This window comes from Acanthamoeba castellanii (genome assembly GCF_000313135.1).
Source record: "Acanthamoeba castellanii str. Neff unplaced genomic scaffold scf7180000084661, whole genome shotgun sequence".
In the NCBI taxonomy this organism is placed as follows: domain Eukaryota; phylum Discosea; order Longamoebia; family Acanthamoebidae; genus Acanthamoeba; species Acanthamoeba castellanii.
The window spans coordinates 52,619-62,491 of NW_004457242.1; the positions used below are offsets into that span (position 1 = coordinate 52,619).

A 9,873-nucleotide genomic window follows, 5' to 3' on the forward strand; every position below is an offset into this window, starting at 1 on the left:
CGCCGCACTTCACCCAAATCCCGTCGCCATCGCCGTCGCCGGCCCCACCAGGTCGGCCCTCTCGGCAAGCGGGCCGGCCTGTTGCCCGACCCGCGCCTGGGACCAGGGCCGCTGTGCTCTCGGGCGTGCCCGGTGTCGGCTCACCCTCGGGGGCACCGCCTCCGGTACAGGGACCGCTCACGCGAACCACCAGCACTGCGCCGATGAACCTCTCGACCCCTGCGCCTCGGGGTCGTCCGCCATCAGTGGTGTCGACCACGACAATTCCTCCGGCCCAGCGAGCACCAGCACCAGCATCAGCACCAGCACCCACACCGGGACCGGGACCGGCACCCACGTCGGCTCCAGCACCCACATCGACACCGGCACCGACACCTATACCAGCACCGGCACCAGCACCCACGTCGGCTCCAGCTACACCAGCACCCACACCGACACCGACACCGGCACCAGTACCCACATCGACACGATCACCAGCAGCCACATCGACATCCACACCGACACCAGCACCCACACCGACACCGACACCGGCACCCACGTCGGCACCGGCACCGGCACCAACCCACACACCAGTATTGGAACCCGCACCAGCAGCTACACCAAAACCAGCTCCTTCCTCTACTCCTGCAGCCGTTTCCTTGCCGGGTGCCCCACGACCCGGCCTCCCACCAGCGAGCTCGAGCGCCCCAGCCGCTGGCGCGGCAGCGATCCACCCCACCGTGCCTGTACCACCCGCGGAGACCCCGCCGCCCAGCACGACCGCCCAGCCAGACGGCAAATGAGCGCGTCGACGACGGATGAAAAGGTGCGCGCATAGTCCCCTTCATCGCCAGGGTTCCCGGTCCTCTCTCACGCTTCGCAGGATAGAAGTGGATGCTTGGTTTGGCGGGTAGTACTGAGGTATGGAAATGAAAACCAACCAATTCATTGTTTTCCGCGCCATCCCCAGCCATTCCGCCCCCCCCCCCAATGCGCCCGATTCTCTCCTTGAAGGCACGGTCACAACGGTCATACGTGGTACGGTCGCTCAAATCGGCGTGTCATGCCGCTTTTAGGTACGACTTTCCTTTTTGGATGCATCATGCGCCCATCAAAAAGGAGGAGAAGGCGCCAGCCCCCCCCCCTCCCTCTCTTTTGCATCAAGAGACGTGCTCATCTCTCTGTCGTTGCCAACGCTTGCCACTCTTTTGCTAAGTTGCCCCTCGCGAGAGGCGTTCTTTCACGACCATCATGTTGGAACGCGACGATACGGTGAGCGATGTCAACCTCTCTAACAGCGGAATCGATGACATGATCAAGATGGGCAATCTGTCCGAGGAGACGATCCTGAAGAACCTGAAGCTACGCTATACCAAGGACCTCATCTACGTAATCATCGCCTCCTTCCGCACCAAAGATCTTGAGCACGCCATCATCTTTCATCGCTCATCTTCTTCTTTTGGTCTTCTCCAGACCAATACAGGCTCCATCCTAGTATCGCTCAACCCCTACCGGGAGCTCCCAATATACAGCCAGGAAGTGGTGCGTGAGTACATCGGCCGGGCCGCCGGCTCGATTCGCCCACCGCCCCACATCTTTGCCACGGCCGAGAGCTGCTACCACGACATGCGCGAGGACTCGGCCAATCAGTCGGTCATTATCAGGTGTGCCTCACCCCCCTGCAAACGACCGGTGATGATCTCTCTGTGTCTTACCAACGGCCTTGCTCTGTGCACGTGCAGTGGTGAGAGTGGAGCCGGCAAGACGGAAGCCACCAAGCTCATCCTACAGTACCTGGCTGCCCGAACCAACCGGCACTCGGAGGTCGAGCAGATGATCCTGGAGTCCAGGTGCGGCGTGGGCGTGGTGTGCTTTACGCGGTTGCGCGCGATTAACGCTCTTTGGTGCTTTCCCCCTTCAGTCCCGTGCTCGAGGCCTTTGGTAATGCCAAGACCGTGCGAAACGACAACAGCTCTCGTTTTGTACGTCGTGCCACTCTACTTGTCCAACAACCGATGCAGCATCTGACGCAAGGCTTCCTCGGCCTACGCGTTATGCACCACCACAACCACCACAGGGCAAGTTTATCGAGATCCACTTCGGGGCCAGCGGACAAATTGTGGGAGCAAGAATCATCAACTGTATGCCACCTTCCTCTCTTTTCCTGGCTCGTCAGGTTGACATGCTTGCTTACACTGCTCTCTTGCTTCGTTTCCGCACAGACTTGTTGGAGAGGGTACGTTGGAGTTCGAATGATGAGCCTGCGATGCGATGGGCAGTTTGGTGGGAGACTAACACCGCTTTGGTGGCATTCAGTCTCGTCTGGTGTCACAATCAGAGGGAGAGCGCAACTACCATGTTTTCTACCAGCTGCTCAAGGGCTGCTCTCCGAGCGAGCGAGGTGCGATCTTTCTCTCTCTCTCTCTCTCTGTGTGTGTGTGTGTCATTTTCATTGGTGTTCCCTGTGATATCAAGCCATTGCCTCTCCCTCTAAACATTATATCCACACGCGGCACCACAGAGACCTGGTCCATTCTGCCTTCTATTGAGGACTACCACTACCTCAACCAGAGCGGATGCCACACGGTCCCGAACATCCACGACGAGCAGGACTTTGAACGCCTGCGCGTACGTGCTCCCACACGTCGCGCTCTCCTCCGCATATCCACACATTTTCCTCATCGGACCTCTCCGCTTGCGTCTCCCAGATGGCCTTGTCTGCCCTGGACATACCCACCGCTACGGAAGAGCAGATGTTCAGAACGCTTTCAGGCATCTTGCGCCTGGGAAACATCACGTTCGAGGGCGGCGAAGCGTCCAAGGTGGTGAACACAAAGGGTAATGCAATGCGCGTCGCGTGACACCCACACGCCTCGCCCTGTGATGTTGGTGCAACGACGCCACTACTAACTAAAACGATGGGCGCGAACTGGACACACAGAATTGGAGGTGGTCGCCAAGTTGCTGGGCGTCAAGGCGGACGCGCTCAATAGCGCACTGACCACGCGGGCCATGTCCGTCTCAGGCCAGAAGATCATGCTCAACCTCAAACCCGAACAAGCCACGGACACCCGAGACGCGTTGGCCAAGGTCTCCACACTCTGCTCCCCCCCCACTCACTCCCTTACTGGTCAAATGACGCACCTCAGCTGACGTCTCAATGGGTGTGTTGATTTGGTGTTCGACATATAGGCCGTGTACAGCTACATGTTCGATTGGATCGTGGAGTCGATCAACCGGGTCATCCACAAGCCCAAGCTGACCAAATCGTTCATTGGCGTGCTCGACATCTTTGGCTTCGAAAACTTCAAGGTACCTTAGCTCGGCTCTTTCCATTTTAGTCATGCATGAGCAACGCGGCTTGCCTAACACTCTTTTCTCGTGGCTTATGGTACGCATTCTGCAGGTCAACAGCTTCGAGCAAATGTGCATCAACTTCGCCAACGAAAAGCTACAGAACTTCTTTAACGTCACCATCTTCAAGCTGGAGCAGGAGGTAAGAGCAATAACCTCCCTGATCGGTTGCGCGACTCACTCACTCACTCGCTACGCAAACATGGTCCATGCCCATAGGAGTACCAAGCAGAGGGCATCAACGTAGCAGCTGTGGTCTACAACGACAACCAGGACTGCATCGACCTCATCGAGAAAGTCAGGTGAAGCTCACGGCCTTCCAATAATGTTCATAATCCCGTCTTTTTCGCCGTGCTGACGAGGTAAATGTTACAGGCCGCCTGGCATCATTGCGTTGCTGGACGAAGAGTGCCGGTTCCCGAAGGCCACCGATCTGACCTTCCTCGGCAAGCTCTCCACCAACCACGGCAAGCACAACAAGTTCGAAATGCCCAAGAAGTCGCGCACCAGTTTCGTCATCAAGCACTACGCCGGAGAGGTGGCCTACGAGGTGGCGGGCTTCCTGGACAAGAACAAGGACACGCTGCCGGAGGACCTGGTGCGGCTGCTCCACAACAGTTCGGTGGACTTGATCAAGACCGTCTTCACGCCCGTCGCCAATGACCTCGACTCTGCCAAGTCGGGCAAGAAGGCCGCCACCGTGGGCACCATATTCAAGGTTCCTCCCCCCCTCGCACGCTCCCTTCATCACGAGTCTCGGTCAACATCATCACACCTACTAACACGATTGTATAGAATCAATTGAACGAGTTGATGGCCACGCTGGGCGCGACGTCGCCTCACTACGTCCGCTGCATCAAGCCCAACACCCTGAAGCAGGCCGGCGTCTTCGACGATGAGATGGTGCTGGCGCAGCTCAGGTCCGTTGTTTTCCCACACCGTTCCCTCCACTTTGCTTCGTAATTACTTACCCGGGGGGGCGCAATGCAGATACGCCGGAATGATGGAGACCATCCGAATCAGGAGGATGGGCTTCCCCATTCGCTTCCCCGCCAAGGAGTTCCTCGCCCGCTATCACGTGTTGATGCCCTTTACCGGCACACGACCCGCTGCGGTACCCACTCGACCATCTATCGCTGGTCTCGCATATATATATATATCGTAGAGCATCGCCAGAGGCTTCGGCGTTCTTACCCCTCGTGTGCTCCATTCTTTTTCGCGCGGCTTGCTCTTCTCTGTAGGGAGATGCGCTGGCGACGTGCGCGAACATCATGAATCGAATGGGAGCTCCGGCCGGCGATGCCTGGCAAGTGGGCCGAACCAAAGTCTTCTTGAAGGACGGGCAGGTGGGTTCCATTCATCGCACATTGGCCTGCTTGTGGTGTCAGTCGTGCGCTGTCAATGACTCGTCTTTCTTTCGACGTACAGTACAATCGCCTCGAAGAAGAAAAGGGCAAGGCCCTCCGGGGGCGGGTCATCCTGATCCAGAGCTGGTGCGGCTCCTTCGTCGACCTGGACTGCTAGTGTTTAAAAAAAAAAGGTGATTCTCACCCAGCGGCTCTTCTTCTCATGCAGGTGGCGCATGGTGTGGGTGCGCAACTACTACCGCAATTACAAGGCCGCCGCCATCAAAGTGCAAGCCTGTACGCACACCCCACAGCCTTGTTAGGCACACGCACGCACGGTGACACACACGACACACACGACACGTGGATCAGCTAACAAACGCGGCCGGCCGCACAGTCATTCGCGGTATCATCGCGCGTAGGATCTATTACGACATGCGCCAGGCCGAGTACGAGCGAAGGAGGAGGGAAGAGGCCAAGCGACGCGAGGAGGAGCAACGACGCGCACGGGAGGCCGACGAGAAGCGGCGGCAGGAGAGCAGCGGTTCCGGGACCATGCGCCGAATGCAGAACGACGGGACGCTCAGGAGCGGCGAGGCCGCGCCGGTGCCCGCAGAGGCCGATTCGGTTCTGTTCGAGGTGAACAGGCTGCCCGATATTGTGCTGGAGACCGACGCGATGGAGGCCATCACCGAGACGGGCCAGGACGCCGACAAGGTGCTCTACACTGCGAGCCTCAACAAGTACCTGCAGCCGGTCAAACCGGCTGCCCAGTATGACTCCCCGCGCGTGGCCTCCCTGCGTCGGCGCGTCGTCGAGAGGCTACAGCTCAACAAACAGCACACGCCCATGCACCGCAAGGAAGGCATCGAGTACGACACCTTTTTTCCCATGCCACTCGAGTGAGAGTTGATGATGGTGATCATGATGATGTGTGAATGGCGCAGGGACATTCCCGAAATCATGAGCTCGGCCGACATGCTCAAATACTCGTTCGAGGAGTATGCCCGCGCCAACTTCAACATGATGAAGCGCAAGAGCGCCATCTCGCTGCGCCGGCAGAAGTCCTTCTCAACGCAACAGATCTGCGCCTACTCCAAGGTGTGAACCTTCTTATGGGCGTCATCATCGTCATCGTCATCATCATTCCCGTGACTTGTTCTCACCCGTGTTCATTTCGGATCGTGCCAGAAACTGGACTTCCCGCTGCACAAGACCAGCAGCGTGAACTACGTCAATCTGTCGCTGACGCTCTTCCGCAAGCTCACCCGCTTCATCGACGGCGAGGAGAGCTACCCCGTCCTCAAGGACATCTTCGTGGCCGGTATCGCGCATCCCGCCGCCTTCAGAAACGAGATCTACGCCCAGGTCATGAAGCAGGCCACCTTCAACTCCTCCAAGTATGTTATTCCTTCCTCTCCTCTTTGCTGTTTTGTGTCTTTCTTCGTCTTCGTTCTTCTGACTAATCGACTTCGTTCTTTTTCTTTTTTTTTAATTCCTGCAGGGAGGGAACGCTGCGTGCGTGGGAGGTGCTGGCCGCGTACTGTGGCGTCTTCCCGCCGACCGACGTCTTCCTCCCGTATCTGGGCTCCTTCCTGCTCGAAGCCACCGCGATTCCTACGGAAGTCGGCGCGTTCGCGCGCTACGCCTACGACAAGCTCAAGCTGCTGGCCTACCGCGTCAGGCAGAAGGAGAACCGGCAGTACCCCCCGTCCATGCTCGAGTTCGAGGCCAACAAGGAGCGAAGGCAGATGCGCGTCTGGTTCACGCTGCCGAGCGGCAGCGACGCGGCGGTCCAGATCGACCCCGTGTCCACGGCCGCCGATGTCTTTACGCCGCTCACCACCAAGGCCGTGCGGCTGAACGACCCTTCGGAGTTTGCCATCTACGAGGTCTACCCTGCGAGCAACCTCGGTACGGCTCAACTTTGCTTTGATCTTCCCGCCACCATTGATTCGTTGTGTTTCTAACACCACGCACCACGCACCACGCACCACGCACCACGCACCACGCACCACGCACCACGCACCACGCACCACGCACCACGCACCACGCACCACGCACCACGCACCACGCACCACGCACCACGCACCACGCACCACGCACCACGCACCAGCACCAGCACCACGCACCACGCACCACGCACCACGCACCACGCACCACGCACCACGCACCACGCACCACGCACCACGCACCACGCACCACGCACCACGCACCACGCACCACGCACACGAATCCAACACAACCAGAGCGGAGCCTTGCGCCCAACGATTTCATTGCCGACATCCTGTCCAAGGCCGAAAAGTACGGCCTCGAGGTGAAGCTGTTCTTGAAGAAGAAGATGTGGCTCGACCCCGCCTTCCTCTCCGAAGATCCCTCTGAAAACAGGCTCGAGGTGTTCCAGCTTCACACCTACATCCTCAGGTAATACTCATACTTTATCTACATTATATATGTATATATAAGCGTATATATACTCGTGTTGCGCACCATAGCCAATCATGGTGTTGTCATGTGCGTCGACAGTGAGCGCTTGCCGATCCGCGAGAGCGACGTCGCGGGGATTGCTGCGGCCAAGGTGATCATTGACGGCGCGCACCAGACCCTCGCAACCAACCCGAGCAGCATGTACGGCTCTTGCCCCTTTGGACGCGTCACTGGCCGCGCGACCATCATTCTCTGTTTGTCCGGTGTGTGGGCTGGTGTGGGTTGTGGATGCTGAACTTCTTTCTCCTCGCCGCGCCCGGTCGGATGTAGTATGCCTTCGCTGGTGCCTCCGGCACACATGGCCACCAAGTCTGCCGGTGAGTGGGGCATCCTCATAGAAACCGAAGTAGCAAAGATCAAGAGGATGAAGATGGTACCCACCTGTTATTCGACGAGCAGAGATGTCGTGTGTTCTGTGTGTTCTGTGTGTTCGGTGTTTGCTCAATCAATTACTGACGTTGCGTGTCTCAAACAATCAAGGACGATGACAACAACATTCTCATCCAGTATCTGAAACTGGCGAAAGAGCTGCCCTTCTACGGACTGGTTCGACAATACCCCCCCCCCTCCTCCAAGAGCATCTGCTGCTCTCTTGACTGATTCCTCTTTGCTCCCCACGCGCAAGTCACTCAACTCACACAAACTTGTGTTGTGCCGTGCGTGCAGAGCGTGTTCCGCTCGGTGAAGCTGGAGACGTCGGATCTGGACTTACCCGACGAGTGCATAGTGGGCATCGGCATCCCCGGGCTGTCAATCTACGATCCCGTCTCCCAGTAATTTAGCCACACACACACCACACACACCACACACACCACACACACCACACACACACACGAAACACGTGCGTGCGGTATTGACAGAGCTCACCACTCACTCACCCGTACCGCCTCGTAGGCAAAAACTGCGGCGCATTCCCTACTGGGACGTGTGCGAGATCAGCTTCACCGTCAATTCCTGCACCCTCACCACCAAGGCCGAAATGGGGGCGATCAAATTCCTCACCCTGGAGGTATCCCCCCCCCCGCGCGCGCGTCGCCAAGGCCTGGGACGCCCAATGTTAATGTTATAGAACCCTTGTTCACCGCGCGCTCCCGTGTGCTATTGCATGCTTTCAGGGAGTCGAAATGGCCAGCATCATGGAAGACTGCATGTTCTGGCTGCGAGAGGATTCTTGGTACGTAGCTTGCTTGGGTGGTATGGGTGGGTTGACGAAGCTAGGCTCACTGCTCTTTCTGGACGAACGGCGGTTGTTGTTCACAGGGTGGCGCGGGCTGTGGTGGACTATCTGCCGAGGGACCGGAGCCTTCTTTCGTTCCACAAGGGCGAGATCGTCACCATCATTTCCAGGGATGCCTCCGGATGGTGGAAGGGCAAAATCGACGGTAAGCCGTCGGCAGACATCATGTGGCTCATGATCAGTGCCACTGAGACACACACGCACACACGCACACGCACACACACACACACACACCCCTACCACACTATACTTGTGTGTTTCTCGCGGTGCTGCGAGCACAGACAAGGTCGGCCAGTTCCCCAAGGACAACGTGGAGGTCCTCATCCTCAAACCGGGTAGCACCGGCAAGGACTACGCCGAGTCGCCGCGCGCGCCATCCCTGAAACAGCGGCTCATGGTGCTGCACCACACACACACACACACTACACACACTACACACACTTCACACGTGTTGACTCACCCAATGTAGAACGGAGGACTGGCCAGCAGCGACGAAAGCGAACAAAGCGGTGCGTCTGGCCTATCTGAGCCAACAAGCCACGCGGCGATGGTGGCGATCAACGATACTGACGTGGTCGTGTCATGTTGCGTGTCGTGTCGTATCGTGATGTGTGCTGTGTGATGTGTGCAGGCGGTGTGGCCAAGCCCACGGAGATGAAGGGAGTGGCGCGCATGAACAGCCGGGCCTACTATCAGCAGTTGAACTCGAGCGGCGGCCTGGCCGACTCCGACACCCGCACCGTCTACGCGCCGTCGAGCAACGTCAAGCGCTACCCGCTCGCCGAGTACGCGACCAAGCACTTCAACATCGAGGAGCTCATCAAGGAGGAGAAGATCAACCCCAAGCCGGGCATGACGGCCGCCGACGTCCTGACCACCTACTCCGACAGCCCGCTCAAGTGCCCGCTCCACAAGGGGCTCGACGAGGCGTCGGTCAAGATCGTGATTGACATCTCCGTGTTCATCATGCAGTACATGGGCGACTATCCTTCCAAGAAGACCCCCTACGGTACCACGCACACACGCACGCACACGCACACACACACACACCTTGAGGGCTCACATTGTATTGTCTTTTCGTGTGCGTGTAATTCAATCCCACAGAGTTGATGACCAAGATCTGTCAGCCCGGCATCGACAGGCCCAACATTAGGGAGGAGATCTTCTGCCAGATGCTCCGGCAGACCAACAAGAACCCCAAGCCGTACGCGCCCCCCCCCCTCTTAATCAACTCTTTCCTACGTTCGCTGACGGCCAACCGACGACGCGCACACCACAGGGCGAGCCAAGTGAAGGGATTGGAGCTGATCTCGATTTGCTGCGGTCTGTTCAACCCTTCGCGCGCGCTCGGCCCCTACCTGCTCGACTTCCTGCACCTGCACACCAAGCTTACGCCGGACGACTGCAAGAACGAGAAGGTCGCACAGGTATGTTACCTCTCGCGGTCCCGTAGTCTTCTTTCGTTTCGTT

At 58.2% G+C, this 9,873-nt stretch overlaps 1 protein-coding gene and 1 pseudogene across 1 annotated transcript in view; both read left to right on the forward strand.

Annotated features, from left to right (window-relative positions):
* The window catches only part of ACA1_108590, a 1,920-nt pseudogene extending 1,103 nt beyond the window's left edge, over positions 1-817 (forward strand).
* Positions 818-1,230: 413 nt separating this feature from the next.
* The window catches only part of ACA1_108600 (myosin head (motor domain) domain containing protein), a gene marked incomplete at both ends in the record, with an annotated part of 8,796 nt that continues 153 nt past the window's right edge, over positions 1,231-9,873 (forward strand). Inside the window, 35 exons of the mRNA XM_004332766.1 lie at positions 1,231-1,368; positions 1,453-1,643; positions 1,722-1,829; positions 1,901-1,961; positions 2,057-2,150; positions 2,312-2,380; positions 2,501-2,607; positions 2,688-2,817; positions 2,921-3,069; positions 3,172-3,291; positions 3,386-3,475; positions 3,553-3,635; positions 3,709-4,051; positions 4,129-4,253; positions 4,324-4,447; positions 4,575-4,679; positions 4,762-4,826; positions 4,909-4,966; positions 5,124-5,551; positions 5,627-5,780; positions 5,871-6,079; positions 6,184-6,593; positions 6,929-7,103; positions 7,206-7,307; positions 7,437-7,539; positions 7,647-7,712; positions 7,833-7,939; positions 8,061-8,175; positions 8,282-8,340; positions 8,427-8,548; positions 8,685-8,800; positions 8,873-8,912; positions 9,035-9,412; positions 9,508-9,607; positions 9,683-9,830. Coding sequence (XP_004332814.1) covers positions 1,231-1,368; positions 1,453-1,643; positions 1,722-1,829; positions 1,901-1,961; positions 2,057-2,150; positions 2,312-2,380; positions 2,501-2,607; positions 2,688-2,817; positions 2,921-3,069; positions 3,172-3,291; positions 3,386-3,475; positions 3,553-3,635; positions 3,709-4,051; positions 4,129-4,253; positions 4,324-4,447; positions 4,575-4,679; positions 4,762-4,826; positions 4,909-4,966; positions 5,124-5,551; positions 5,627-5,780; positions 5,871-6,079; positions 6,184-6,593; positions 6,929-7,103; positions 7,206-7,307; positions 7,437-7,539; positions 7,647-7,712; positions 7,833-7,939; positions 8,061-8,175; positions 8,282-8,340; positions 8,427-8,548; positions 8,685-8,800; positions 8,873-8,912; positions 9,035-9,412; positions 9,508-9,607; positions 9,683-9,830 — 4,992 coding nt within the window. The remainder of the gene's footprint in view (positions 1,369-1,452; positions 1,644-1,721; positions 1,830-1,900; positions 1,962-2,056; positions 2,151-2,311; positions 2,381-2,500; positions 2,608-2,687; positions 2,818-2,920; positions 3,070-3,171; positions 3,292-3,385; positions 3,476-3,552; positions 3,636-3,708; positions 4,052-4,128; positions 4,254-4,323; positions 4,448-4,574; positions 4,680-4,761; positions 4,827-4,908; positions 4,967-5,123; positions 5,552-5,626; positions 5,781-5,870; positions 6,080-6,183; positions 6,594-6,928; positions 7,104-7,205; positions 7,308-7,436; positions 7,540-7,646; positions 7,713-7,832; positions 7,940-8,060; positions 8,176-8,281; positions 8,341-8,426; positions 8,549-8,684; positions 8,801-8,872; positions 8,913-9,034; positions 9,413-9,507; positions 9,608-9,682; positions 9,831-9,873) is intronic.